At 44.5% G+C, this 26,651-nt stretch overlaps 1 protein-coding gene across 2 annotated transcripts in view; it reads right to left on the bottom strand.

Annotated features, from left to right (window-relative positions):
- The window catches only part of CSMD1 (CUB and Sushi multiple domains 1), a 1,951,187-nt gene that overhangs the window by 32,479 nt on the left and 1,892,057 nt on the right, over nucleotides 1-26,651 (bottom strand). For both annotated transcript variants that reach the window (XM_045086171.1, XM_045086170.1), the window contains 5 exons: nucleotides 21,635-21,808; nucleotides 20,074-20,247; nucleotides 9,148-9,336; nucleotides 6,830-7,003; nucleotides 4,921-5,103 (listed from right to left, as the gene is read on the bottom strand). In XM_045086171.1, coding sequence (XP_044942106.1) covers nucleotides 4,921-5,103; nucleotides 6,830-7,003; nucleotides 9,148-9,336; nucleotides 20,074-20,247; nucleotides 21,635-21,808 — 894 coding nt within the window. The remainder of the gene's footprint in view (nucleotides 1-4,920; nucleotides 5,104-6,829; nucleotides 7,004-9,147; nucleotides 9,337-20,073; nucleotides 20,248-21,634; nucleotides 21,809-26,651) is intronic.

Raw genomic sequence — 26,651 nt, 5'->3', positions numbered from 1 at the left:
TTGTAGGGGCACCTGGGTGGCTCAGTGGGTTAAGCCTCTGCCTTCGACTCAGGTCATGATCCCAGGGTCCCGGGATCGAGCCCCGAGTCAGGCTCTCTGCTCAGCAGGCAGCCTGCTTCCTCCTCTCTTTCTGCCTGCCTCTCTGCCTACTTGTGATCTCTGTCAAATAAATAAAAAAATCTTTAAAAATAAAAAGAAATATATTTGTACACTCTGAGGAGCAGAAAGAAAAAAGAATGAACAAATGTGAAGATAGCCAGTGGTATCACTGGCTCATCATTAAGTAGAACAATATGTATATTACAGAAATCCCAGAGGAGATTAAAGTGAAAGAGACTGAGAGATCATTTGAATAAAAAATGGCTAAATCTTCTCAAAATTGATGAAATACACAAATATACAATCCAAGAAACTCAACAAACTCCATGTAGGAGATCAACAAAAACACAATCAAATTATCAAAAGATAGAAAAAATATATTAAAAGCAGCAAGAAAGAAGTAACTTGTTATGTACAAGAGAATGTCTAAGATTATCGTCTGAGTTCTCAAAAAAATTGGTAACTAAACACAATGAGAAATATATTCAAAGTTATGATAGGGGGAACCTGGGTGGCTCAGTCATTAAGCATCTGCCATCAGCGCAGGTCCTGATCCCAGGGTCCTGGGACCAAGGCCTGCATTGGGCTCCCTGCTCGGTGGGGAGCCTGTTTCCCCCTCTCCTACTCCCCCTGCTTGTGCTCCCTCTCTCACTGTTTCTCTGTGTCAGATAAATGAAAAAAATCTTTTTTAATAAAGTTATTTTATAAGAAAAAAAAGCAATACAAGTTCTTTGATGATTAAATTTTTACAATATTTTTATTTTGTGTTTTATGAAAGCTTCTTTTCTTTTTACCATCTATTCAAGTGTCCCATCAGGTTCTAAGGCTTTTGGTAGATTCAGAAAAGGTGATTCATCAGGAAAGAGATGCTCTCAGTGGGCTGAATGCATGGTCATGGCTATCATTAAGTGGAAATGAGAAAGTCACTGATAACCCCATTTTTATAGGTAATAATATGTGCCCCCCCAATCCAGACCTATAATAACAAGTGAGAAAAAAAAAAACAGAAAGCTACAGATTGTCCAAAATTTTTTAAAGATGTGTGTTGGGGGGGTGTCATTTGTTGTTATAGTGAGAGTCAATTACACTATTATTTACTCAACTTCCCATGATTTCTATACAATGCAGGTTTGGAGGGAGTCGGTTTTGTGAGGAATAGCATAACTATTTGAGAACATCAAAAGTATTTGAGAAATGCTTGCCATATTGAAACATTTCTACTTCTTTCTGTACACAGATTAATGGCCAAGTTTTTAAGGATTTTATAAGAAACACTTGAATTTCTAACTTTAGATAAACCAAATGCTACTCTAAAAATACTTGTATAGTCTGAATCAGGTGTATTATGAAGTGAAATCCAATTAAGCTCTCCTAATCAAATAAATGAATTCACTTGTTTTGCTGGAGTAGAACTCAAGGTGTTATATCACAGCACCAAAGTGAGATTTCTGCAGAAAGACATCATTCACTCTCAGCTGTTCTAATTTTTTTCACCTTTTAAATGTGCAAAGTAAAGGGCTTTTTATATCAGTGAACCTGACATAGAATGTACAGACCCAAGTGAGTGACCATTCTTAACACAATATCAATGTATTTAAATGAGGTTTGTTCTACTTTCAGGAGCTATATTTTCCCAACAAATTTATCAAACTTTGTTTGTGAGGGGCAGGTGTGGAGGGGCAGAGGGAGAGGTAGAGAATCCTAAGCAGGCTCCCAGCATGGAGCCCAACATGGGGCTCGAGCTCCCAGACTTGAGCTCATGACCTGAGCCTAAATCAAGAGTTGGTTGCTTAACCAACTGAGCCACACAGGCACCCCAATTTGGTTAACTTTCAACCAATAATTTTTCAACCATCGTTCTGCTCCATTCTTTCTTTCTTTTTTCTTCTAGAACTCCAATTAAAAGTATGTGGAACTATTTGATATTATCCCATAAGATATCATTGTTTTTTCTTCTTCTTCATTTCTGCTTTCAAATTTTCATTGATCTGTCTTCATGTTAACTGACTCTTCTGCCATTTTTAATCTGCTAAGCTCATCTACAAAAGTTTTTATATCAGATACTCTATTTTTTCAATTCCAGAGTTTCCATATGATTGTGTTTTTTAATTATTTTCATTTCTTGTGAAATTATTTATCTGTTTACGACTCTAACTTCAGTGTGAAAAGATATTTTAAATAACCTCTTCAAGCCCTTGTGCATTATTTTCAACATTTGGTTCATCTCAGGATTGTATTCTCAGGATAAGATTCTTATTTTATTGTCTGTTTTGTTTGTTTGTTTGTCTGACTATGGGTAATGCTGTTATGACGTCTGCATATGTAGTAATTTTTCATTGTATGCCAGACATTGTGAACAAAATGTTGCCCAGATTATGTCATTCCTTCAAAAGTTGCTGGGATTTGTTCTGGTGGACTTTTAAATTAGTTGTAGGTCTTTGGGGTCCTGCCATCAGTTTCATTCTCTGTTAGAGGACATCTATTCAGACTTAGTCCTAACATGTTTTTGCTCTTAGTTCTAGCATGTTCCACTTATTTTAGGGAAGTGGTACATATTCATAATGTATGAAGTTTTCTGGGCATCTGTGAAATGTCCTAAGCACACAGTGAGAGCTCTGACTGGCCAGATGTCCAGTGTTTCTCAGTAGGGTATGACCTATAATATCATGGGTCCACTCTCAACTCTGCAGCAAAAGTCCTTGCATCACTGGGTCCCACTCATGCTTGTCCCTCTGACCCTCAGACAGTGAATGCTCACCAGACTTATGGGGCTGTCCCATTCTCAGCTGGCCCTATTCTAGGATACCGATACCTAGAATAATTTCTAGGATATTGATACCTAGAATAATTTCTACTGTATCACCTCACCAAGCTACCTGGGTTTCACTTTTCAACTTCACAATAAGAAAAAAAATACAGAATAATGGGGGGATTATGGGTTCACCTCCCTGATTTCTCCTATGTACTGTCCGTTGTTTAATAAGATAATTGTCTCATATATTTTGTTGGTTTATAGTTGTCCTCAGTAAGAAGGCTAGCCTATTGTCATTCAACATGTCATAGAGTGAAGTGGAGCTCTTATTTAGTTTTCATAATATTTAAACACATTCTGGACCAACAATTCCCAGGTATAGTGTAGAGAGAAAAGATCAGATGGGGTGTAAATGTAGGTTACAAAAGTCACGTATAACTTTGAGGTACCATATTATAGAATAGAAAACACTCTGTTTTTAGTGAGAAAGAGATTCTATCATGCCAATTTTAATATGCAAACTCTAAAAAAGGGGAGGAAACAGAGAAAATTGTGTCTGAGTAAGAAAAAGTCTAACAGTTTAGAATCCCATCTTCCAGGCAATAAAAAGTATCCTTCTGCAACTCACAGTGGCAGGTGGCACCCCATCACCTCTATTCAGTCACGTATGATTTCAGTCAACTTCTTTAGGGCCTAATATTAAGATTTATACTGACTTGATTGTCAGGAGGTGATTCAGAATCAAAAAGCACCCTGGATTATTATATATACGTATATCTCTATGTAGGTGTAGAGATCTCCAAGATAATTTTCCACTCAGAAGAGAATATAGACATATATATATAGGCATGATGTGTATAAGATATGTATTTATTTTTTCATATATATGATTATATTATTTACATATGATTTTATGAGATTAAAAATGTAGTCTGGATACAATATAGTTAGATTATACACATATGTTATTTTCTACTGTTCTATATAATACATATAATACAGTGAGAGAGAGACAGGTACAAGAGAATAAAGAAAGTAAAGATTAAGAAAGTTGACTTAAAAAAAAGTAAAAAAAATAAAATTTAAAAAAAAAGAAAGTTGACTTATATTTCTGGTATTGATATTATGTAAGTTTATTCAAGTTGGTCAACTAGAAAATGTTTCAGATATGTAAAAATGGATATTTAATGGATATTTATGGATATTTATGCATGTGATATGGTGAATGCTGTGAAATATGTAAGCCTAATGATTCACAGACCCATACCCTGGGGGAAATAATACATTATATGTTAATAAAAATAATAAAGTATAAAAATGGATATTTATCTTCTGTAAACATTTTGGACTCAAATAGTAAATAACTGAGAAGTGTGTATGCTAAATATTTCTAACATTTAAGTCTTATGTATCTGCATTCTAAATCAGTTCCTTTTTGGACGCTAAACAAATTCATGGTATCTCATCACACCTTTGCTTAAGGTGAGCATTTCTAATACACAACACAGTAAGTTATTCATGGTCTTTTACTGTTATTACTAAGGTATCCCACCATGTCCTCTTATGCCTCTCAAATATTAAGATAAAATATATTTGGTCTAAAATATACAGAGAATCACCCTAGGATCTTGATGATGCAGTGTTTTTGACAAGGGCCACCAACAGCCTGGAAACAGCAGGGGAAGCGAGGCATACCCCAGCCTGCAGAACTTCCTATCAGCGACTGACACTGCATACGCTCACTGCTCTTTCTTCTAAGCTATGCACTACCGGCAGCCACGAAACACCACCACACCACAGAGAGGCTATTATTAGATCAGCAATCTCTTCTAGGTCATGAACGTTCAAAAGCTAAGGAAGGATCTGTGTTTGATGATCTTTTGAATAGTGAGGCTATCTCCATGTACCCCGTCAGGCGTTGTGATGTTTCTCTTATACATTTCGGAGGAAAGTAGTTTAGTGATCCAAAGTTCAGTGTCTAGGATTTCTGTAGAACGGTATCCCTCATTTTAGAGAGAAATACATGGTTTCAACTGCAAAGGTTGACCTCGTGACTTGAAGGTACTCACCTTCACACACAGGCTGCAGTCCAGACCACGAGCCATTGAGCAAACACGTCCGCTCGGGAGAGCCTCTCAGCTGGTAGCCCATTTCACAGGAGAAGCGGAGAAGGCTCTTGGCCTTGAGTTCATCTCCAAGCCGGGACCCATGTGCTGGGGTCCCGGGATCACCACAAAATCCAGGGTCGTTTCCTATTGAACAGAAACACAAATGGTGAAACACAATGTTGGTAGATAAGTTTGTAACAGAGCTGTTATGTTCAAAGAGAATGAGAAGTTATTTCTTTTTATTTATGTATTTATTTATTTGTGAGAGAGAGAACTCATGTGTGCCCAAGCTGGGAGGGGGTGGTCTGGAGGGGCAGAGGGAGAGAATCTTCAAGCAGACTCCCTGCTAAGCATGGAGCCCAATCCGGAGCTTTTGGTGGGTCTTGATCCCACAACCTGTGAGATCACGACCTGAGTGGGAGCCCAGGGTTAGCCACTCATCCAACCAAGCCACACAGGCACCCCAGAAGGAAAAGTTATTTACATGTGTTATAGTCACACTGCATTCCAGAAATCTCATGAGAAAGACTTTCTTTATCATAGCACAAAAGTGACAAACATGAAAAAATTGTTCCTGTATAACTAAACACAACCTAGCTTATCAAAATATGTCGACAACAGAAAACTGACCCCCTCTGGAAGAAACAAGACTCTGGGAATCATAAACACATTTTTCCACTGCATCAGGACAGATAATAAAAGGGAAACAGGGTTGAAGTGTATTGGGGAATAGAAAATCCCACGAGCAGATGCTGGCGAGGATGCAGAGAAAGAGGACCCCTCCTACACTGTTGGTGGGAATGCAAGCTGGTGCAGCCACTCTGGAAAACAGCATGGAGGTTCCTCAAAATGTTGAAAATAGAGCTACCCGATGACCCAGCAATTGCACTATTGGGTATTTACCCTAAAGATACAAACGTAGTGATCCAAAGGGGCACGTGCACCCGAATGTTTATAGCAGCAATGTCCACAATAGCCAAACTATGGAAAGAACCTAGATGTCCATCAACAGATGAATGGATCAAGAAGATGTGGTATATATACACAATGGAATACTATGCAGCCATCAAAAGAAATGAAATCTTGCCATTTGCAACAACATGGATGGAACTAGAGTGTATCATGCTTAGCGAAATAAGTCAAGCAGAGAAAGACAACTATCATATGATCTCCCTGATATGAGGAAGTGGAGATGCAACATGGGGGCTTAAGTGGGTACGAGAAGAATCAATGAAACAAGATGGGATTGGGAGGGAGACAAACCATAAGTGACTCTTAATCTCACAAAACAAACTGAGGGTTGTGGGGGGTGGGGGTCGGGAGAGGGGGGTGGGGTTATGGACATTGGGGAGGGTATGTGCTATGGTGAGTGCTGTGAAGTGTGTAAACCTGGCGATTCACAGACCTGTACCCCTGGGAATGAAAATACATTATATGTTTATTAAAAAATATAATAAAGAGAAAAGAAAAGAAAATCCCGTGAGAAGTCTGATACCTCTCAATTACGTCCAGATTGCTGATTCACTGAATTTAATTTATTTAAGAACTATTCATGAAAAAAATTAAGATTTTTTTGAAGGGTGTTTCCGAGACAGGAAAGATGTGGAGGAAATGAGAGGAGGCACAGACAAGGGACCAAAAAAGGGCAGGGAGAAACTGAGCAAAAGGAGGCCGGGCTCCTGGCCGGACGATGGCCTTGCAGGGCTCCCACAGGAGGCAGTGTGAAGCGACGGGAGCTCCACGGTGTTGATGACGATGAAGACGGCCACGGAGAACATGGACGTATGTGGCTGGACACGGAAAAACAACTTCAAATAACTGTGACGCTCTACAGCCTGACAAGTCACTATGTACCGGTGTCGCTGCTCACCCGTGCAGTGGGGAAGCGTTCCACTCCAGTGACTGTCGTCTTGACAAACCCGGGTGCTGTTGCCCACAAGGTCCCAGCTCCCTTTGCACGCGTAGTGAACTACGGCACCGTATGTGAACAGCTCTCCGGTCAGGATAGCATTGGCAGGAACCCCTGGGTGGCCGCATGATATGACTACAGGAAAAGTTAAAACAAATGAGCACGTCAGGCTTGTAGAACTGCTTTACCTTGTAGGCCTCGCACACAGACACCCATACACACATCACTATTAATGAAAAGCAACTGAACACACTGGCCAATTCCTGCAGTGCCCTGTGGATAACCAACATCATTTTCCAGGTGACTCTCCTCAGATGTTCTCCTTAGACAGTCACGTGCTACTGAGGACCAGACGAGCGTCTGCCAGGGATGTCTGCTTTTGTTTCCTTTTCTTCTATCTTGAGGTGGTTTTGCTTAAGAGAGAATCATACAGCGAGGCTTTCAAAGAGAAAGTCCCCCTACCTATGGTTTTTCCATTTGTCTTTAACTGTAATCCCAAAAAGCAGTAAGATATACAAAGTCAGAAACTCCATCAAGTCAGGAAAGCCATTTCCATGATCTCGTCAGCTAATACGACAATCACGCACTGGCTGGGCTCAAAACTCTTCTCATATCCGCTTACTCTTCCGTTCGTTCGTGGATCCATGATGACCCTTCTAACAATTTTTCTTTGAGCATATGGCAGTTTAAAATGTTTAAGTAATAATAATAAATAATAAATCAGTGATTAAGTTTTTCCTCGAGTTATCTCCATATTCCCATATATTTCTTCAAAATGATGCCAAATCAGGCCTATAATCTAATCGTAAGTTCTCTTTCAAAGAGGAAACTCTGGAATCAAGATAAGTGTAGGACAGTGCAGTCCTACACGGACATGCACTCATTGGTGAACAAGATTTTACCTCAACAGCATCCCAAAAGGAAGCTAACTAGAGCCAAGTCAATAAGCGATTGGTAAATGGCCAGTTCCAGCTCAAATTAACAGAGGGGAAAAAAACCTGTGAAACCATAACCCCAAAACCAGAGGCGAGGCTTGGCTGCTCTAGAATGTGCACGAGCAAAGGGCTCCTCTGCGAACCAGTATTCCCAGACGCATGGTGATTCCAAGTGTTAATGAGCCTGAGGGGCGGAGACCAGTCACCCAGGAGAAGGAGAGTCACTTACAACCTAGTTCCTGGAAACGTGGGGCACTCTGGGATCATTACAAAAACTAATGGGAGTCTCACATCAGCCCGGACCGATGCAAAAGACATGTTTGGGGAGACAAAGAAAGAAAAACTAATTTCTCTGAAAAATTCCCACGTGTGAAGGCCTAGAAAACCAGAAAGCAGATAAAATGTGATGAACATTCTAATATTCACAGATGAGTTTTTTGTCATACGAGGCTGTGCGTTTGCTTTTGAAAGAAGTCGCTCTTTCTCCGTAGAAATTAATCATGTTGTTATAATTTGAGACAAGTGTCTATGTAGATTGGGAGGGGTTATGAGGGACACTGAATCACAGGGAAAAAAAGAGTCTCTGGGACTAATTTATTCTGAAAATGTACCAATAATGCTGAAATTCCAAGAGGTAAGATAACCACTTTTTTTTCCCCAGTAAATTCAACTTAATAGGCAGACCGACGTGTTTAGAGTGGGGCCAGAGTGATGATGTAGAACTTGTCGGCCCCGAATAGGACCTCCATGCTCAGGGTAATCTGCCTTCCTCTTACGTAATCATATGGATCCGAGGAAGATACTGGCAAGGTACTATCTTTTCTATCGTATTAACCCCTTGGTATCAGAACCGCTCATGAGACCTGTATTAGGTCCTTCGGGTTAACTCGACCCTTCTGGCCACAGACTCTAGGTCAACAGACAGACACTCCCTAAAAGAGCCCTTTGCCAATATTTCTAAATCTGGGTCCAGACAGAGTGAAGCTGAGAGGGGCAAGGTGTTGAGGTCACTGGGTGCTATGTTTGAGCCGTGTAGGGTGAACGTTTCTGCCAGGTTCGAGTAGAGGACCAGCTGTCGCAAGCAGAGACAAACTCAGGAGGGGTCCGAGCGCTGCCCCATACACCCGGGTCCGTTTCTCTCCGAAGCCAGGTCGGAGACATGCCAGTGTCCCTCTCCTTTGTGACTCTGAAGCTAGTCTGAGTTGTAATTTGTGATTTCTGGCTAGTCGATAAAGACACCATAGAACTTATATAACTCGTAAAGACTTAAAATGTTGTTGTCGTTGCTCTCTTGGTAGTCTTATGGGCTCAGAGGCACAAGAATCCGAAACTACCCGCACTTACCCAGACACTTGGGTAGAGAACGATCCCACAGGCCGTTAGCCATGCAGGTTAAGGCAGAAGACCCCAGCAGGTAAAACCCCTTCTTGCAATGGTACATGACACTCATCCCGTATTCAAAGCTCTCGGGGAAATTCTGCTGCCCGAGACGAATGGCGTTTTCCACAAAGCCTGGATCCGAGCAGTTCACCACTAGAGGGAAGAGAAGGAGAAGTCATTTAGCTGCGCCAGACCCGAAACAGAACTGCGGAGAGGGCCGCTCCTCGCTCCCTGGGGAGACGGTCGTAAGACGACAGCATCAGAGCGATGGCTGTCATCGGCCAGGGCTCCCTGCTTCCTGCTCTGGGCCACCAAGCTTCAAAAGCTGCCCAGCGGTCTCTCTGCTACCCTGGCAATTTTAAGGACGCGAGGCTCATTTCCTCTACTTATTTCTTAAGCAGAGACGTCAATGTAAAGTCTAACATTCGTTTCCCTGGTTCAGGTTTTATGCTATAAAAATGTTGAACTAGAACCTGTTTAAGTTCATCTCCTTGCCATATTTTTCCTGGGGGGAGGCTATTTAAGGCCTTGGGTAGCAGGGTCTTAATCACCCCATGGATTAATTAATGCTTCAGTATGTGTGCCTAGAGTCATTTCTGCTGCTTGAGGCATGCAAATAAAATGACAATTCTCCCACCCACCCTCAATAGAAATGGAAATCAAGCCAGTCTCAGATGGAAGCCCCTTCCTCCTTTAGAGAGGGCCCGCAGAGGAAGGGTCCGCTGTGGCACTGGGCCAGGGACATGCTCTAGTGAATCTGAACGGCGCTCTATAGCCTGAATGTGTCTTGGCTTCTGTGAGGGAATTAGCAATGAGCTTTTGCAGGTGCAGAGGAACAGAAAGAACCCCTGATTATCTCATGCTTCGACCCCCACACCCGTGAATGACACAGCTGCTGGGAAAGCTGCACTCTCTCCAGATATTTCTGGCTCAGAAAGGGGCCGTTCAGCTAATTCTCAGGCAGTCCCAGCAAGTCACAGGGTCCCAGCGGCTCCGGGGCAAATCCTTTACCCTATCTGTGCGTCTGATTTCGTCTTTGTAGTGAGGAGGAAGGTGTGGGGCTGAAGAGAGGATTACAAAGACCCCTTTTAGCACTGGGAAGTATATTCTGTGCTCTTCAGAACAACTCTGAGCTTGTAGAAGAAAGACTCAAGTTCTTTTGAGCCAAAACAAAAAAAATGTTTCTGGAGCACAGACAGAGAGCTGTAAGGCTCCCTTATGCGTCACATCCACAATAAAATGATCACCTGAAAAAGTGCTCCATATCACTCGGCATCAGGGAAATACAAATCAAAACCACAATGAGATATCACCTCACACCAGTCAGAATGGCTAAAATCAACAAGTCAGGAAATGACAGATGCTGGCGAGGATGCGGAGAAAGGGGAACCCTCCTACACTGTTGGTGGGAATGCAAGCTGGTGCAGCCACTCTGGAAAACAGCATGGAGGTTCCTCAAAATGTTGAAAATAGAACTGCCCTATGACCCAGCAATTGCACTATTGGGTATTTACCCTAAAGATACAAACGTAGTGATCCAAAGGGGCATGTGTACTCGAATGTTTATAGCAGCAATGTCCACAATAGCCAAACTATGGAAAGAACCTAGATGTCCATCAACAGATGAATGGATCAAGAAGATGTGGTACATATACACAATGGAATACTATGCAGCCATCCAAAGAAATGAAATCTTGCCATTTGCGACAACATGGATGGAACTAGAGCGTATCATGCTTAGCGAAATAAGTCAAGCAGAGAAAGACAACTATCATATGATCTCCCTGATATGAGGAAGTGGTGATGCAACATGGAGGCTTAAGTGGGTAGAAGAATAAATGAAACAAGATGGGATTGGGAGGGAGACAAACCATAAGTGACTCTTAATCTCACAAAACAAACTGAGGGTTGCCAGGGGGAGGGGGTTTGGGAGAAGGGGGTGGGATTATGGACATTGGGGAGGGTATGTGATTTGGTGAGTGCTGTGAAGTGTGTAAACCTGGTGATTCACAGACCTGTACCCCTGGGGATAAAAATATATGTTTATCAAAAATAAAAAATTAAAAAAAAAAATGATCACCAAACCCACTGAAATAGCAGGAATTCCCCACCTGAAGAACATCTCGTGCCCGGGAATGATTAATGATTTCTTATATTCTGAAAAACAACTGCCTGGGTGGGTTCTGGCACTTGGCCTTGTGCGTCTTGCCCAGGAGATGGAAACGGCTTCCTAGTGTTACACCTTCTGAGGCTTATGCTCCCCTCGGGACACTGTCCAGAACCCAGTATGAGAGCCTTCGGCTGTGAGGGCAGAGGTGACCTGCAGGGATAGTACTGAGCTGGTTCTCAGACGCCTCTGCCCGGACGCCCGGCAGAGTCCCGGCCCTGCTCAGGAATCTGCACGGCCCTGCTGAGCTCCTGCATTTCTTTCTTTGTACTGGAACGGTTTGCCCCAGGAATCCTGTGGTGGGCGAGGAGGAGGAGATGCACAAAGCAAGGGCCATAATGGGCTCGGAGCTTGAAAGAAGGATCCAGCTGGCGATGCACGGAGCAGAGGAGTCCGCGCACAGAGGCCCAGCCGCACCCTTCTCTCTGTAGGCCGCAGGAGGCAAGGTGGTCGGAGTTCCTCTGTGGCCAGAGGAAGAGGGTTATGATAGCTGGTTTCCTGCCTGGCTGCTCGGAAACCCTGGGCTGGGGTCTCCCTGGTGGCCCCTCTTGCCCCTGGCGGAGGAGAGGTGCATCCCGGACAGGAACACCCTCACTGCCGGCGGCCCCTCCGGGACCGTAGGTCACACAGAACCTCCTGGAAGGAGCGCTGGAGCGCTGAGTCCCAGGTGTCTCCCTGTCCTTCACCTAGTCCAGCCCCTTAAATGAGTGAGCAGTGACGGTGCTGGACAGTGATCAACAGCCCATGAGCATCAATGGGGGAAACCGAATCCTTCCTCTGGTCGAAAGACTGTGTCTACACAGTCCCTATATCTGCCTGCTTTGTTTGTTTGTTTGTTTGTTTGTTTGTTTTTGAAGCCTGTCCTATCAGATCAGTCCTGTGCAGTGGCGGTCAGACACGTCCACCTGGATTCCTTCCCTTTCACTGTGGAGGCTCTGCTAGGAGATCGGCTGTAGCTCTCTGCTGGGGACTAGAGTAACCTGATTTATTTGTCCACAACCACAGGCCCTCTGAGCATCGGTATTGTGTGGTGCATGGGTGTGTCGCGTCGTGCGTGGGTGTGTCGCGTTGTGCGTGGGTGTGTTGTGTCCAGCGTGGGAGTGTTGTGTCGTGCGTGGGTGTGCCTGCCACTTTTTTTTGGGGGGGGGGAGCGTGCCTCCTACTGGAAGTCTTAGCTTCCAATTTTAATTTATGGGCGATGTACGGAGCCTCTTCTCTACATACACTCCTTACTCTTGGAGAAGTTCTCTTTAAAAACACTCAAGCTAGGGGCGCCTGGGTGGCTCAGTTGGTTAAGCGTCTGCCTTTGGCTCAGGTCATGATCTCAGGGTCCTGGGACCCGCCCCGCATCAGGCTGCCTGCTTGTGGCAGCTGGTTTCTCCCTCTCCTCCCCTCTCCTGCTCTCTCTCTCTCTTTCAGATAAGCCAACAAAATCTTTAAAAAAAATACTCATGCCGACAAATAGAGATAAAAACATTTTACACCTTCTAACTTACACTTTTAAAAATATATTCCTTGTTTAACTTTCCTAAGTTTCTAATTGTCCGTTTTATCTCCTGTTGGCCTAAATCTGCTCGTGCGTGTTTCGGCGCTGTCCTGTCGAATTATTCTTACACAGCTGCAGTCGGACACAGCTTATCCACAAATGCTCTAGTCTGATGATCGAGTGTGTGGATAATCTGACTCATGAAACAGGAGAACGCCAGTTTTTGAAATGCGATTTGCTAATTATTGGATCTGATTTACTCTGTGCTTCGTCTCTAGGAGGGATTCTCTTTCCCTTGGCATGGTGCACCCCGTGGGGCGCCGCCAAACACTCTGACTCCAGGCCCGGTTCTAACCCGTCTGGATCGGTCACCTGCCGCGCAGCATCTCGTTAGACACCAGCGACGTTCACGGGCTCTAGCTTGCCCCGCTCTGCTCCCGCCTCAGGCCTTGGGATCAACACCTGACCCAGGTCCTCGGTTCTGTGGGTGCCTCAAAGCAAAAACCGTGTTTTCATGGCAAAGCTCTCTGACGACGAGGGGAAATGACAGAGCTCAGTCCCAGAACTCTCCCCAGCGTTTGAAAAATAGAAATGAGGCCACTCATTCCTGACGCGGTGTGGAAATGAAAAGTAAAAAGCAGCAACCGCGTGTGCAGGCGAGCTGGCCTCAGCCACGAAGAGCATGGACCCGGGTCGTCTGGACAGTGAAACTCCTGCGCTACTTCCCTAGGGTTGCTGTGGATTTGGTCCCAGCCTGTGGTTTGGCTGGGACAATCTGAAAATCTCAATTGCTTCTGAGCTGACTAAAGCCGTTCTGAGCTCCATCTCCTGGTTCTCAGAAACAATTTTCATAATAAATTCTTACGTTGCACACAACACATTTCCTTGCATGCTTTTTACATCATTTATCTACTCATTTAAATGTATTAATTCATCATTAATAAAAATTGATAAAAGTTTATAAGGTGGGACTGGGCAAGAAGACAAGCCTGAAGAGACTCTTACTACCAGGAAACAAACGGAAGGTTGCTGGGGGGAGGGGGCATGGACCCTGGGCAGGGCACGTGCTATGGTGAGCGCTGGGAGCTGTGTAAGCCTGACGACTCACAGACCTGTCCGCCTGAAACAAATAATACATTGTATGTTAATAAAAAAATAATAACAATAAATTAAAATAGCACCAAAAAAAAAGTTTGTAAGGTTTTACTTGGCAGGTGTCTGAGATGATGATAACAGAGTCTGGTGATTTTACTTGTATATCCAGAATCTGGTTGGAAATTGGAAACCTAGAACAGAATCCAAAGTGCCTCTCAGTCTTTGGTGTCAACGCTCATTCCTACAGATCTAGTGCTCTCACTCTCGGCCCGTTCCCGGAAGGACGGCTGGCTTGGATGAGGCTGCACATATCTGACTTAAAGCCGTGTGATTCGGGGATAAGTGTACATCCAGGAAACCATCACCACCAAATGGGCCGTGAACATCCATCTCCTCCCAAAGTTTAGTTGTTGAAAAACTAGAAATGAGTAGCCCTGGCTTCTTAGATGACAGGTTCCTTTTGTGGAAGATATATATATATATTCAACATAATTCCTCTGAATATCTGTCTTTCTATTTCTAACTGGTTTTTACTCCTGCTTCTTCTGTTATCTTTTACAGCTCATAAAAACCTGTTTGTGAGCAGGAAAATAAGAAAATGATGCTTCTTAACCTAAGAATAGCTATTTAATTTCAGTGGTAGTGGGAAAAGGGAGTAAGAGTGAGTTTATTAATTTTTTAAGGCACTCATTATTGATTAGAGTTCTGCATAGTATGTTTTTAAAATGTCTATAATAGGGACGCCTGGGTGGCTCAGTCAACTGCGCGTCCTGCTCTCGGTTTCCGCTCAGGTCACGATCTCACAGTAGTGCGATGGAGCCCAGAGTCTGGCTCTGCCCTCAGCGGGGAGTCGGCTTGAGGGTGTCTCTCCCTCTGCCCCTCCTCCCTCTCTCTCTCTCTCTTTCTCTCTCTCAAATAAATAAGTCTTTAAAAAAAATAAAATGTTTTCCATAGAAAGAATAGGACAAGGACAGAACGTGCGATATCCCGTGCATTGCACAGAATAGACTTTTTGGATTTGTTTACTAACTGGATGAATCAACATTTTAAAAATGGGATTACTGGTCAGAGAGAAAAAAAAATGCTAAAAAGCAACAGCCTTTGAGGACTGTTGTCCAAATACATGAGAGTTACATTTTCATTTTAATCAGTACCTGATAACGTAAGTTTTAGCTGCGATTCAGGCACTCTGGGGTGATAAAAAATAAGCACTAATTATCATGGATTACAATCGGCTGACTTTTCTGAGCGAAGAGAGATTTCTGAGGGATGTGGACATGGAGGAGGACTGAGGACCTACTGTGCGCCGCGCACTTGGTGGAGAATTTCACAAATACCGGTTGCTCGAGAACTCAGGAACACGCCAGGACTGTGTTGAATAAAGCCACAAACATGGAACTGGTTCTTATGTTTCCCTTAATTCGAAAACTTCACCCTCTTGAATTTTGGAAAATAGGAGATTATATGATACGACATGATAGTATAATACATACAGTTTTTCATAGATATATAAATGCAACCATATGCATTGTGGTTTACTAGTAAGTTTTTTTTTTACTGCTTCCTTTATTTATTCCTCTCTAACCATAACCAAAACTTCATTAACTCTATATTTTCTTAATTTTCTTTATCTTCATGTGTGTAATCTCACAGGGACATATATTTTATCATATATATTTGAACTTAAATACCCGATCCTATAAAACCACAGGTAGAAAGGAATAAAATGTCTAAGGTTTATATGCAATATAAAGATTATTTCATTAAAAAAGGAAATATTGGGGCGCCTGGGTGGCTCAGTGGGTTAAGCCGCTGCCTTCGGCTCGGGTCGTGATCTCGGGGTCCTGGGATCGAGTCCCATATTGGGCTCTCAGCTCAGCAGGGAGCCTGCTTCCCTTCCTCTCTCTCTGCCTGCCTCTCCGTCTACTTGTCATTTCTCTCTGTCAAATAAATAAATAAAATCTTAAAAAAAAAATAAGGAAATATTAAGTGAACTACCTGACACTCAGTCAAACTTGGCGTTCTCACTGAATTGACAGAACCTTTGAGCTTACTGACACCTGTTTTGGAATTTAGGACTTGAAGGCACAAAGAAGCTTGCATACAGAAACAGGGGTCTCCAGGACAGTGTAAGGACATCCTTTTATTTTTTTTTTTAATGATCTGATTCTTAAAACGGATGTGAGACACCTGTTTGCACGCCTTCTCATGAAATCTGCAACCATATCCTGTGGTATTTCTCCCAGAGAGCTAGAACTACTGACACAAAGCATCCTATTTTCACTTCCTAGTCCTCTTGGCAAAGATAGCGTTAGTGGCTGAGTATTAAGCATCGTAGCTAGCGTCCTGGGTGTGAGGCTTCTGACTGACCCCAGATGCTGCAGGCTCAGGCACAGCTTGTCCCTGTGAAGGGCTGAGTCTGAGAACAATGAGGGGCCCCAGAGTGTCCACAGACACTAGAAATGTCTATGTCTCTGTAATGTGGCCTCACGTCAGATTTACTCGTAGTTCCCCTCCAAAGTTCTGGGTGGGATTTCTCTTTCACATCAGGAACTAACTAAATGTTGTAGGATGACCCCAAATTCCACAATTCACTGACCACAATCAGACACTTGAGAACCAGATATGATCCGGAACTTGGGAGAAGAAATCATGCCCAAGAGCAGGCTTGCATGAGCTGAGACATCCTAAAACTTCCGTGGACTTACTCCAGAGGAACCGCGTAAGAGAAGAATCGGGTTGTATTGCAATATACAGTACAAATCCCTGGAAATTTTGTTTAAAAAGTAGCTATTTTTGTTACCTTCAACTTTTTGAGCTTTATGCTATTTTTTTTATTCCTAAGGCTTCACCACCTTTATGAGCCCGTCCTTTTTGAAATTAGGCTTTTTCCTGGTTTTATACTAAACATGTAAATTCTGTACCTTAGATCCTATCTCTTAGCTTGTAAAGGAAGAAAACAAAACAATAGAGAACAAGAAGCAATATGCAAGGCATCTTGGAGGTGTTCTAGTGACTCCCAGTGCACTCACCACCCAGAGGACAGCATCTACCAGCCACCCCCCTGCCCCTGCCTGCATCAAAGGCCATAGATGTAGCAGATTTCCAAATGGACCACACATTTAACAGTTCTATGCTGTAAAAGGCAGTGCCAAGAGAATGAGAAAACAAGCCGCAGCGTAGGAGAAAGTATTAGCAAAGGAGGTAATGAATGAAGACGATTAATTGGAAATATACACAGAACTCTTAAAACTCAGTGATAAGACATTAAACAACCCACGCACAAACTGGACCACAGACCTTAACAGACACCTGCCTAAGGAAGGTACCCGGCAGGCAGGGAAGCACAGGGCACAGGCCCTACAAGGTACGTCGTCAGGGAAACGCAAATTAGAATTACAAGGAGAGCCACAACACACCTATGAGAAGGGCCAAAGTCCAGTAGACTGAGAACACCCAGAGCTGACAAGGACAGGAGCCACGGGGACCCTCCCCCATCGCTGGCAGGAATGCACCACGGGTGCGGCTACACTGGAAGGCCCTTGGTGATTTCTCACAAAATTAAACATGCTCTTACCCCACAGTCTAGTCTATGCTTCTGGGTATTTACCCAAAGGAGTTGAAAAGTCATGTCCACACAAAAACCACTCTGTTTCCTCTATTTACCGAAACTTGAAGCAACCAAGATGTCTTTCAGTAGGTGATGGGCAAACAAACCACTGTCCGTCCAGACAGCGGAGGATCATTCAGCACGAGAAAGAAATGAGCTACCCAGCATGGAGAGGTGCCTCGGACCCTTCAGTGCATATCGCTAAGTGAAAGAAGCCCGTCTAATCTAATCCATTCCAGCCTAATTTCAACCCTATGACCTTCTCCATTGGGCCAAACTATGGAGACGGTAGAAAGATCGGTCGTTGCCAACAGTTAATCGGGGAGAGAGGGATGAACAGGTGGGGCGGTTGCGGGTTTTTAGGGGGGTCAGTCTACGGTGTATGCTACTCTCAGAGGGGATACAGGTTATTATGTACTGGTCCAAATCTATACAGTGAATGACACCAACAGTGACCCTGCTGTAGACTGTGGGCTCTGGACGAAGACGACGTGTCCCTAGGGGTTCATGAACTGTAGCACACTCCGTCTGGTGTAGACACCGAAAGTGGGGGAGGCTGTGCACCTGCATGGGGAGGGGGCACATGGGAAATCCACTTCTTCTGCTTAATTTTTCTATTAGTTATCACATTTATTTTCTGCACTCTGAAAAATAAAGTCTGCTAAAAAATTAAGTACCTCCCTATTTGTTAAAAAAAGGAGAAAGGTAAGAAAAGGCAAAACGAAGACTGAAGAGGTGACTGTGCATTCCAGGGCAGCATCTAAAACCCTGAAAACAATTAACAAATGATAGCATTTAATTCCTGGTCCTCTTCATCAGTACAGGTTAGAGGAAAACAGAATATAGATCCCAAAAAAGGTCTGATCGTGAAAAGCCCCCAACTGGAGTTCATTCTGTCTTTCGTCCAGCAAGAAGATGTCATGTGTCCAATGGACAATGTCTCAGCATCGGTGGATGGCATGCCCCCCCGCCCCGCCGCCAACTAGCTCACTGCCCTGGTCCTCTTCACTGTGTCTCGTTAAAGCTGTGAAATCCCGTCACCTGTCTCGGTACTGACAGTGTGCAGAACAGCATTTCGACTATAGCACAAGCTTCACAGACGTTATAATCAGCTGCATAGGAGGGCTTTGGGGAGCAGACGGAGAGTCCGACGGACCTACACCCTCGGCACACACTCCGTCTATACCCCCACATGAGGATAAGTCGGGCCCACACTTATGGGCATTCATCTTTAATCCTTGTTTCCGTTGTGCTGTATTTTTCCTGCTCTAGAGGTGGAGAAAACAGTCTGATTCAAACTGGTTCATCTTTTTCTAAATCCCTACAGCCATGCGGACACACGGCTGGCGTCACTGCTCTGTCTTCCTGCTGCTGCTGGCGTCCTGGCCAGTTCTTGCCCCATAGGTGTGAGTCCGGCTTCCCTGGGAGAGGCGAGAGGTGAGGCGTTCTTGCCCTCAAGATGTTCAGAGCTGAGGGGTGAGATGCCACAGAGAAGCCAGCCTTAGGGGACAAAGGTGCCCCCTAACCCCACTCAGCCTTCACCCTGGCCCCTGGCTCAGGCGGTTGATGGTAAGAGTGATGAAGGTAAACTTGCTAGTTTTCCAGCCGACCATACCAACCACACTGTCAGCAGAGCAGTGAGGGGCTCTCCTGTAAGAGCCTCAGGGAGAAAGTGCACCCCATGCCCGACTGTGTCACAGACCAAAGCCTGATTTCTGGGGACAGTAGGGACCAGGGGACCAGGGAGCTCTCTCTTTCCTCTACACTGAAATAGGGTGAATCGAACGCTAGGGTTTGAGGGAGGTGAAATTAGGAGACTTCGCTTCGTTTAGACTTCAAGCCCGGCACGTCACCCAAAACTTGTACCAGGACCCCACAGCTTGTTGCCAAGCTCACATAACGATTTTTATAAAAATGGCTTAGATCCTTTGTGCTGCCGTCTTATCTGGATGTGGCCTCCTTGGGAGACCGGCGGGCAGGAGGGTGCTGTCAGCGAGAGGAAAGCGCGCTAAGTGTCTGGCTTTCATAGCACAGCTGCCATAAACACCCCCTCACCCTTACATTTGAGTCCGACTGACTCCCCGTCAGCGCATGAGACATTTTAATGGAAAGCACCGAAGCAGAAACTTACATGTGATGAGCTCAAGCATCTAGAAATACAGAAGCTCCAAAATAGCATTCTCTGGAAAATTCAGGTTTTAGCCTACATCCGTGTGGCAATTAAAATAAGAAAAGAATGGGAAAAAAAAAAAGATTTGGAAACAATGAGAACTTCCTAGTGGATCTGTACGTCTAGAAGCTCCAAATGCAGAGGTGCCATCTGGATGAGTGGGCGGTCAAAGAGACAGGCCGTCTTGCTTGAGCCCCTGGCCAGAGCCGGCAAGACCATGGAGGGATTTTTGCTTTATTGTCACAAATGTCCCCGACCCCAGCAGTGAAAGTGTCTGTGGCATCTTGTGCCTTGACATGAAGCCTCATGCCCGCGGGTACCTTCGTCGGTCGTGACCCTCAGCCTCCGGGAGCCTCTCCTACCTCGACAGGTGGGCAGAGCGCTGCTCCACTGGCCGTTGCTCCGACACTGGGCTCGGGCGGCGCCCTGCAGCAGGTAGCCGGTGCTACAGGTGAAGTTCACCACGTCGTTCAGGTTGAACTCGCTGCCGTTGGTGAACCCGTGCGCGGGGTTCCCGGGGTGGCCACAGGTGATGGCTGCAGAAGAACACAGGTCCTCGTCAGGGTCAGAAAATACCCAGGCCGTCGCCCTCCCCTGGACTTCCTCCTCCACAGACATACAAGCACGTTACAGATCCCACCTATGTCTGGAAGGGGAAACCACGAGGAAGCACTGTACGGGGACCCACCGGTTTTTAACGTAAATGTGGAAAACTACCAACACTGGCAAATGAGTGCACTTTCTCAGCGTGATAATTATTCTCACATCAGGACAGAGTACTGAATGACTCAGTGAAAGCAGTGACAAACAAGAGGCACTAAAATTCTTAAATTAATGACAAATTTTGAATACCTCTCTTTAGAACTCACCAGCCAATTTTGTGGAGCCCTTGTTTTGAAACATTATAGGGGCTTGGCTGATGATTTAAGTTGCATATGCATAAGTTATGCCAATGTCAACTGAAACACCATGAAATTAGCAAAATAAGTGTGTGTGTTCAAAGAGCATTTCCTTTGACAATCCTAATCCTAGGATCTTTTGACATGTAGTGAACTGTCATTAATGTCACACCCTAAATAACAGCCATACAAATCCCAAACATATCCTTCTGTGGCCCTTTCAAAAGAAACACATCACATAAAACTGGTGATTTCCTCCTCACTTATCTTGTCAATGGCTCTTTCTCCTAAGCCAAGCTCTCACCCTTGAACTCTGCACAGTCCCCACTGCACCATCCCAGAGAATTTCTGTCATTATACTAGAACTATATCAACATTTCCTTTGTTTAATTCACAGGAAAATAAAGACTATACTAGAGGAAAAAAACCAATGGGCTTAAAATAAATTTTGCACTAGAGCGTACACCGTCTTCTAAAAATACAGGTCCATATTTACGTTGGATGGTATAAAATTTGAAGACAGTCATTAAGTAGTTGCACCTCTTCCTGTTAAAGGAGGGACTGCCTACAAACTCTGTGTTCTTGATGAAACAATGACAAAAATAGAAAAGAACACAGAAGAGGAAGGGCGTGAGGCTATTCTGGGGACTCAGCAAAGCCAGCCTGCAGACAGACTCAGCGTCTCTGCCTCCCATAATTAGCTTCTGTTTCCACCTTGTTGATCCTGGGATAAAATCAGCAAAATGAGTGCATGACATCACTCGTCCTGGGCCCTGTTTGTGAAGAGTTAGGGAGCACATCCACTGTGCACAGCCGTCTGGAGACACAGAAGGAAACCGAACTGGGAAGTGGATGGGACAGAAGGGGGAAGTCGTGGCCACAGCAGGTCTCTCAGCACTGGTGAGAGGGACGCCTCTCCACTCTCCTTCCCTCCGGAGGCTGCACACGTGTGCGCTAAGACTTCACACCAAGAGAAAACGCCACTGAAGGAAGCACCTGCTGAACTGGTTCCCAGCGTACTTACGGACACAGACCGGGGTCTGTCCCGACCACTTGTGGTCCTGCAGGCATATCCGAACCGACGTCCCCACCAGCCTGAAGCCGGGAGTGCACTGGTAAACCACAGTGTCCCTGTAACTGAAGCCGTCCCCGCTGATGTGACCGTTCACAATCGGATCCGGGGAGCCGCAGTGGCCAGCTGCAAACACCAGTAAAACCAATAAACACATTCTGGAGATTTTGTCTCTTATAAAAGTACTGCAGTCACCATTTGTTTACCTGTACTGATAAGTGAATAACACCACTGAGTGCCTAACTTAGTGGAATTTCTTCCATTTCCATTTATTTTTGTTTGATATGATTTTTTTTCTTTGTAACTTGTATCCATTTTTTTCTGAACAATCATGTGTAGTGACTAATATTTCAAATAATGAAATTGCTAACAAATATGAGTTGCTAATGAAATTATTTCCTCAATTATGGTTTCCCAATGCATTTATTTTACTTCTTTTTCTTATTGAGATTTTATGTCATTTGTCCTGTTATAGTATTTCCAAATAAAAGCTATAAAAGGGGAAGAGACGTTTGGGGTGAACAGGGATCCATCTCATAGCCTATTAAATGTGGAAGGTCAGGAGAAGGATGCTAAGGACTTCAGTGTCTGACGGTGGATGTTAAACTACTTGTGAAGTTTCAAAGGCAAGACGAACACCAGAAACTATGCTTGGTTTCAAACAACATAGACCAGTGGAACAGAGTAGAGAGCCCAGATATGGACCCTCAACTCTACGGTCAAATATCTTCGACAAAACAGGAGAAAATATACAGTGGAAAAAAGACAGTCTCTTCAATAAATGGTGCTGGGAAAACTGGGCAGCTATATGTAGAAGAATGAAACTCAACCATTCTCTTACACCGTCCACAAAGATAAACTCAAAATGGATAAAAGGCCTCAACGTGAGACAAGAATCCATCAGAATCCTAGAGGAGAACATAGGCAGTAATCTCTTCCATATCAGCCATAGCAACTTCTTTCAAGATATGTCTCCAAAGGCACAGGAAACAAAAGCAAAAATAAACTTTTGGGACTTCATCAAAATCAAAAGCTTCTGCACAGCAAAGGAAACAGTCAAGAAAACAAAGAAGCAACCCAGGGAATGGGAGAAGATATTTGCAAATGACAGCACAGACAAAAGGTTGATATCCAGGATCTATAATGAACTCCTCAAACTCAACACACACAAAACAGACAATTATGTCAAAAAATGGGCAGAAGATATGAACAGACACTTCTCCAATGAAGACATACAAATGGCTATCAGACACATAAAAAATGTTCATCATCACTAGCCATCAGGGAGATTCAAATTAAAACATTGAGATACCACCTTACACCAGTTAGGGTGGCCAAAATTAGCAAGGCAGGAAATAACATGTGTTGGAGGGGATGTGGAGAAAGGGGAACCCTCTTCCACTGTTGGTGGGAAAGCAAGTTGGTGCAGCAACTTTGGAAAACAGTGTGGAGGTTCTTCAAGAAATTAAAAATAGAGCTTCCCTATGTGCAATATGTGCAATATGCCATTGCACTACTGGGTATTTACCCCAAAGATCCAGATGGAGTGAAAAGAAGGGTCATCCATACCCCAATGTTTATAGCAGCAATGGCCATGGTCACCAAACTGTGGAAAGAACCAAGATGCCCTTCAACAGACGAATGGATAAGGAAGATGTGGTCCATATACACTATGGAGTATGATGCCTCCATCAGAAAGGATGAATACCCACCTTCTGTAGCAACATGGACGGGACTGGAAGAGATTATGCTGAGTGAAATAAGTCAAGCAGAGAGAGTCAATGATCATATGGTTTCAATTATTTGTGGAGCATAAGAGATAACACGGAGGAAGTACATGGGGAGATGGAGAGGAGAAGGGAGTTGGGGTAAATTGGAAGGGGAGGTGAACCATGAGAGACTATGGACTCTGAAAAACAATCTGAGGGTTTTGAAGGGGCGGGGGGTGGGAGGCTGGGGGAACCAGGTGGTGGGTATTAGAGAGGGCACGGATTGCATGGAGCACTCGGTGTGGTGCAAAAACAAAGAATACTATTATGCTGAAAATAAAAAAAATAAATAAAAACAAAAACAACAACAACAAAAAACAAACCATGTGCTCCTGCTCCAGCGTCAAGGTGGACCGGGCCTGTGAGTGCTTGAAAGAAGAGTCTAGCCACAGGGAAGGGAGCCTCAAGACAGAGTAGAATTAGGGGAAGCGGGACTGTAGAGGTTACTGAAGCCCAATGTGCCTAGGCTTGAGGATGAACCGTGCACAGAGTGGGAACAGAGATGGTGGGACGATGGATGGGGTGGACGTTCACACTTAAAGGGAGGAGAACAGCACGGAGGGGAAGGAATCTGGACTCTAAGAAGATGATCACTTGGCGAAGCTGGTGTGAGATAAGCTTCTTAACACACAACAGCCATGTGGAGAAGGCAGTAAAGTGACAGTCGGTTCTTTGTGAGAGAAGGTTGGAATGGTGATGGAGATGCTTGGCTTGACTCGACTTTTGCCTAGGTCCTGAACCTTCTCATAGGCCCATCCATGCCCCATCCTGGAACATCCAGTTCTAGCAAACACTCTGCTGAGTCAGGTCACTAAGAAGCCCCCACCCCCCATATCTGATGGGCTTTTTCCTCTGCTACCTCCACCCCCAGGTGAGGTCTGCTCACTTGTCCCAACTTTAGCAAGGTCCTGCTAGGTCACTTAGCAATAACCCTTACCCCTGACAGGCCCTGCTGGAGATTTCCCAGCCGAGACCCCAGCTCTCCTTGGCTGTAACCCTCACTCCCTAGGCAACATTCAGAGCTGAGGCGCATTTCTCCCTTCACTGGAAAATCCACTGTGACTCTGACCCTATGGCAGTGGTCCAGAACACGGTCCGTCTTCCCATTCTCATCTAGTGTCCTCACCCTTTCTTCCCCTTCAAAAACCATAAGGTGCCGCATGGCACAGAGGAAACATGGGCGGGCAGGGCTAGGTGTTTCTCCTTTCCAGTTCTTTCTTTCCCTTCTGCTCTGTCCTCCTTCCTCTTCACCTGTCTCCCTTCCCTCCCCTTTCCCTCCTATCTCTCCCTTCCTCTCCTATGGAGAGAGTATCTTACCAATCAACAAAATATGAAGCGTTGGGAGTACCCAACATTACCCATGTTACACATGGGCTTAGGATAGACAAGAGGAGGAAGTCATTCACCATCAGTTCCTAAAGATCCATTCAAACCTCCAAGTTTACTTGGGCAGGGCATGATACAGTTTGGAGTACATGGAGAGTAGTTTGCTGTAGACTTCCCTTGGCCATTTACTTCCCAAATAGAGCACACAGCTGTCAAAGGTTTACACAAAACAGACAACCTACTCCACCACCCCAAGACAGAGAAAGTTGGAAGTTGTTGCCATGCAACTATTAGAGTTAACTTCACCATTCTGGAAGAATTTAAAATAATAATCTATATTTCTGCTTAAGACACTGTTCAGCAGCACTGCGTTCTCCTGGGCTTTGAGCTAAGTTTATTATCAGCAAGGGGACTTTGCAGAGCAGAGAGGGAGAAAACCAGATCGATGGCTAGGCCTTCCTGCTGGACCAACATTTGTAAGAGGTCAGGTCAAAGAAGTCATGCTAGCTTTGGCTGGTTCTTTGTAGCCTTGACAGGCTCTTTCCACTTGGCCGGATCAATTGAGTCGATTCTGGCAAGAGTCCAGATCACCTCTTCCAAACAGAGACTTGATGCATGCAGAGAACTCAGAGGAGGAAGAATATGCTCTGGGGGTTGGAGAATGAGACTCTGGCGTGGTGAGGGTTACCACAGAACACTGGCCTTGGCTCCAAAGCCCTCCCCCATCCAGAGGAGGTCACACGCACAGCATGCACACTGTTGGGTAGACTGATGGAGCTGATTTCCAACCCCAGTGACAGTGATGAGAAAGGCAGCCAGAGGGGCGGCACATAGGCTTGCACAGACTGGGAGGAACGCAGTCATGGTGGGGTGACCAGTGAAAGATCTGCTTTCTAGAAATGTGCACCAAAAAACACAGTTCAATCTTTAAGACAGAGTAGGTCACCTGACTCTCCGCTATTGTTCTAGATCATGTATGTACTCTGGGGTTACCTCTGAAGCCTGCCACCACTCCAGCAGAAGCGGGCATGGACCCCATGGCGACTGGATGATAAGGGTACATTGCGATGGAAAGTCCACATCATTCATAATACCTGCCCACCTTGATTTGGACAATACCCCTGGCTACACTCACCTTCAAACCTTCAAAAATATTCCCTTCTCTATTGTGTATTTTAGTAAGACCGCATAGTTAAGGCTGCACTGTCTTTTGAAAGCCTGGCACAGAGCTACTCTTAGAAGTCAGGGAGGTGCCCGTCTTCTTTCGAAATCAAAGGGTTGACAGCCATGTGGGGAAACAGCAATTCTGAACAGCAACTCTTCCGGAACACCTGGCCATGTCAGTTCTCTGAGGAACTGGGCTTCAATACCCAAAGAAAAGAGAGGATGCCTCCCGAAACTCTCCGTTTCAGCTCAGGGCCTGAGGGGAGCATCAACCACATCTCCTGCTAATTCTGCCTTCTGATTTGAATGAACGTAGACCATTTGACAGCCTGATCTGAAGCTAAGACGGACCAATCTGATTTTCCCTTCTATGATATTCCAGCCCTCTACTGAATTCCATTTCAAAACATTCAAAGTCAAGAACCAATTCTAGGCTATCCACAAATATACAATGTTCACACAATTTCACTTAGAAGATTTAACAAGAAATGTCAACATTACGTAAAAATGTTGAATGGGGAAAAAAAACTATATGTAGAATTTGAACTCAGGGTACTCAGAAGTCTCTTTTAAGTGTAAGATTCTATGAATTTATGATAATATTGCGCTAAATCCTCTGAGTTCTTCTGACCTTGAGGCAGCTCCAGCTTTGTTCTATACGCTCTGTGGAAAGTGCGTTTCTGCATCTACCATGGAATGCTTTGTAACTG

This window comes from Mustela putorius, unplaced genomic scaffold, assembly GCF_011764305.1.
Source record: "Mustela putorius furo isolate JIRA1106 unplaced genomic scaffold, ASM1176430v1.1 tig00000905_pilon_pilon_pilon, whole genome shotgun sequence".
In the NCBI taxonomy this organism is placed as follows: Eukaryota; Metazoa; Chordata; class Mammalia; order Carnivora; family Mustelidae; genus Mustela; species Mustela putorius.
This window is presented reverse-complemented; position numbering and strand designations above follow the sequence as displayed.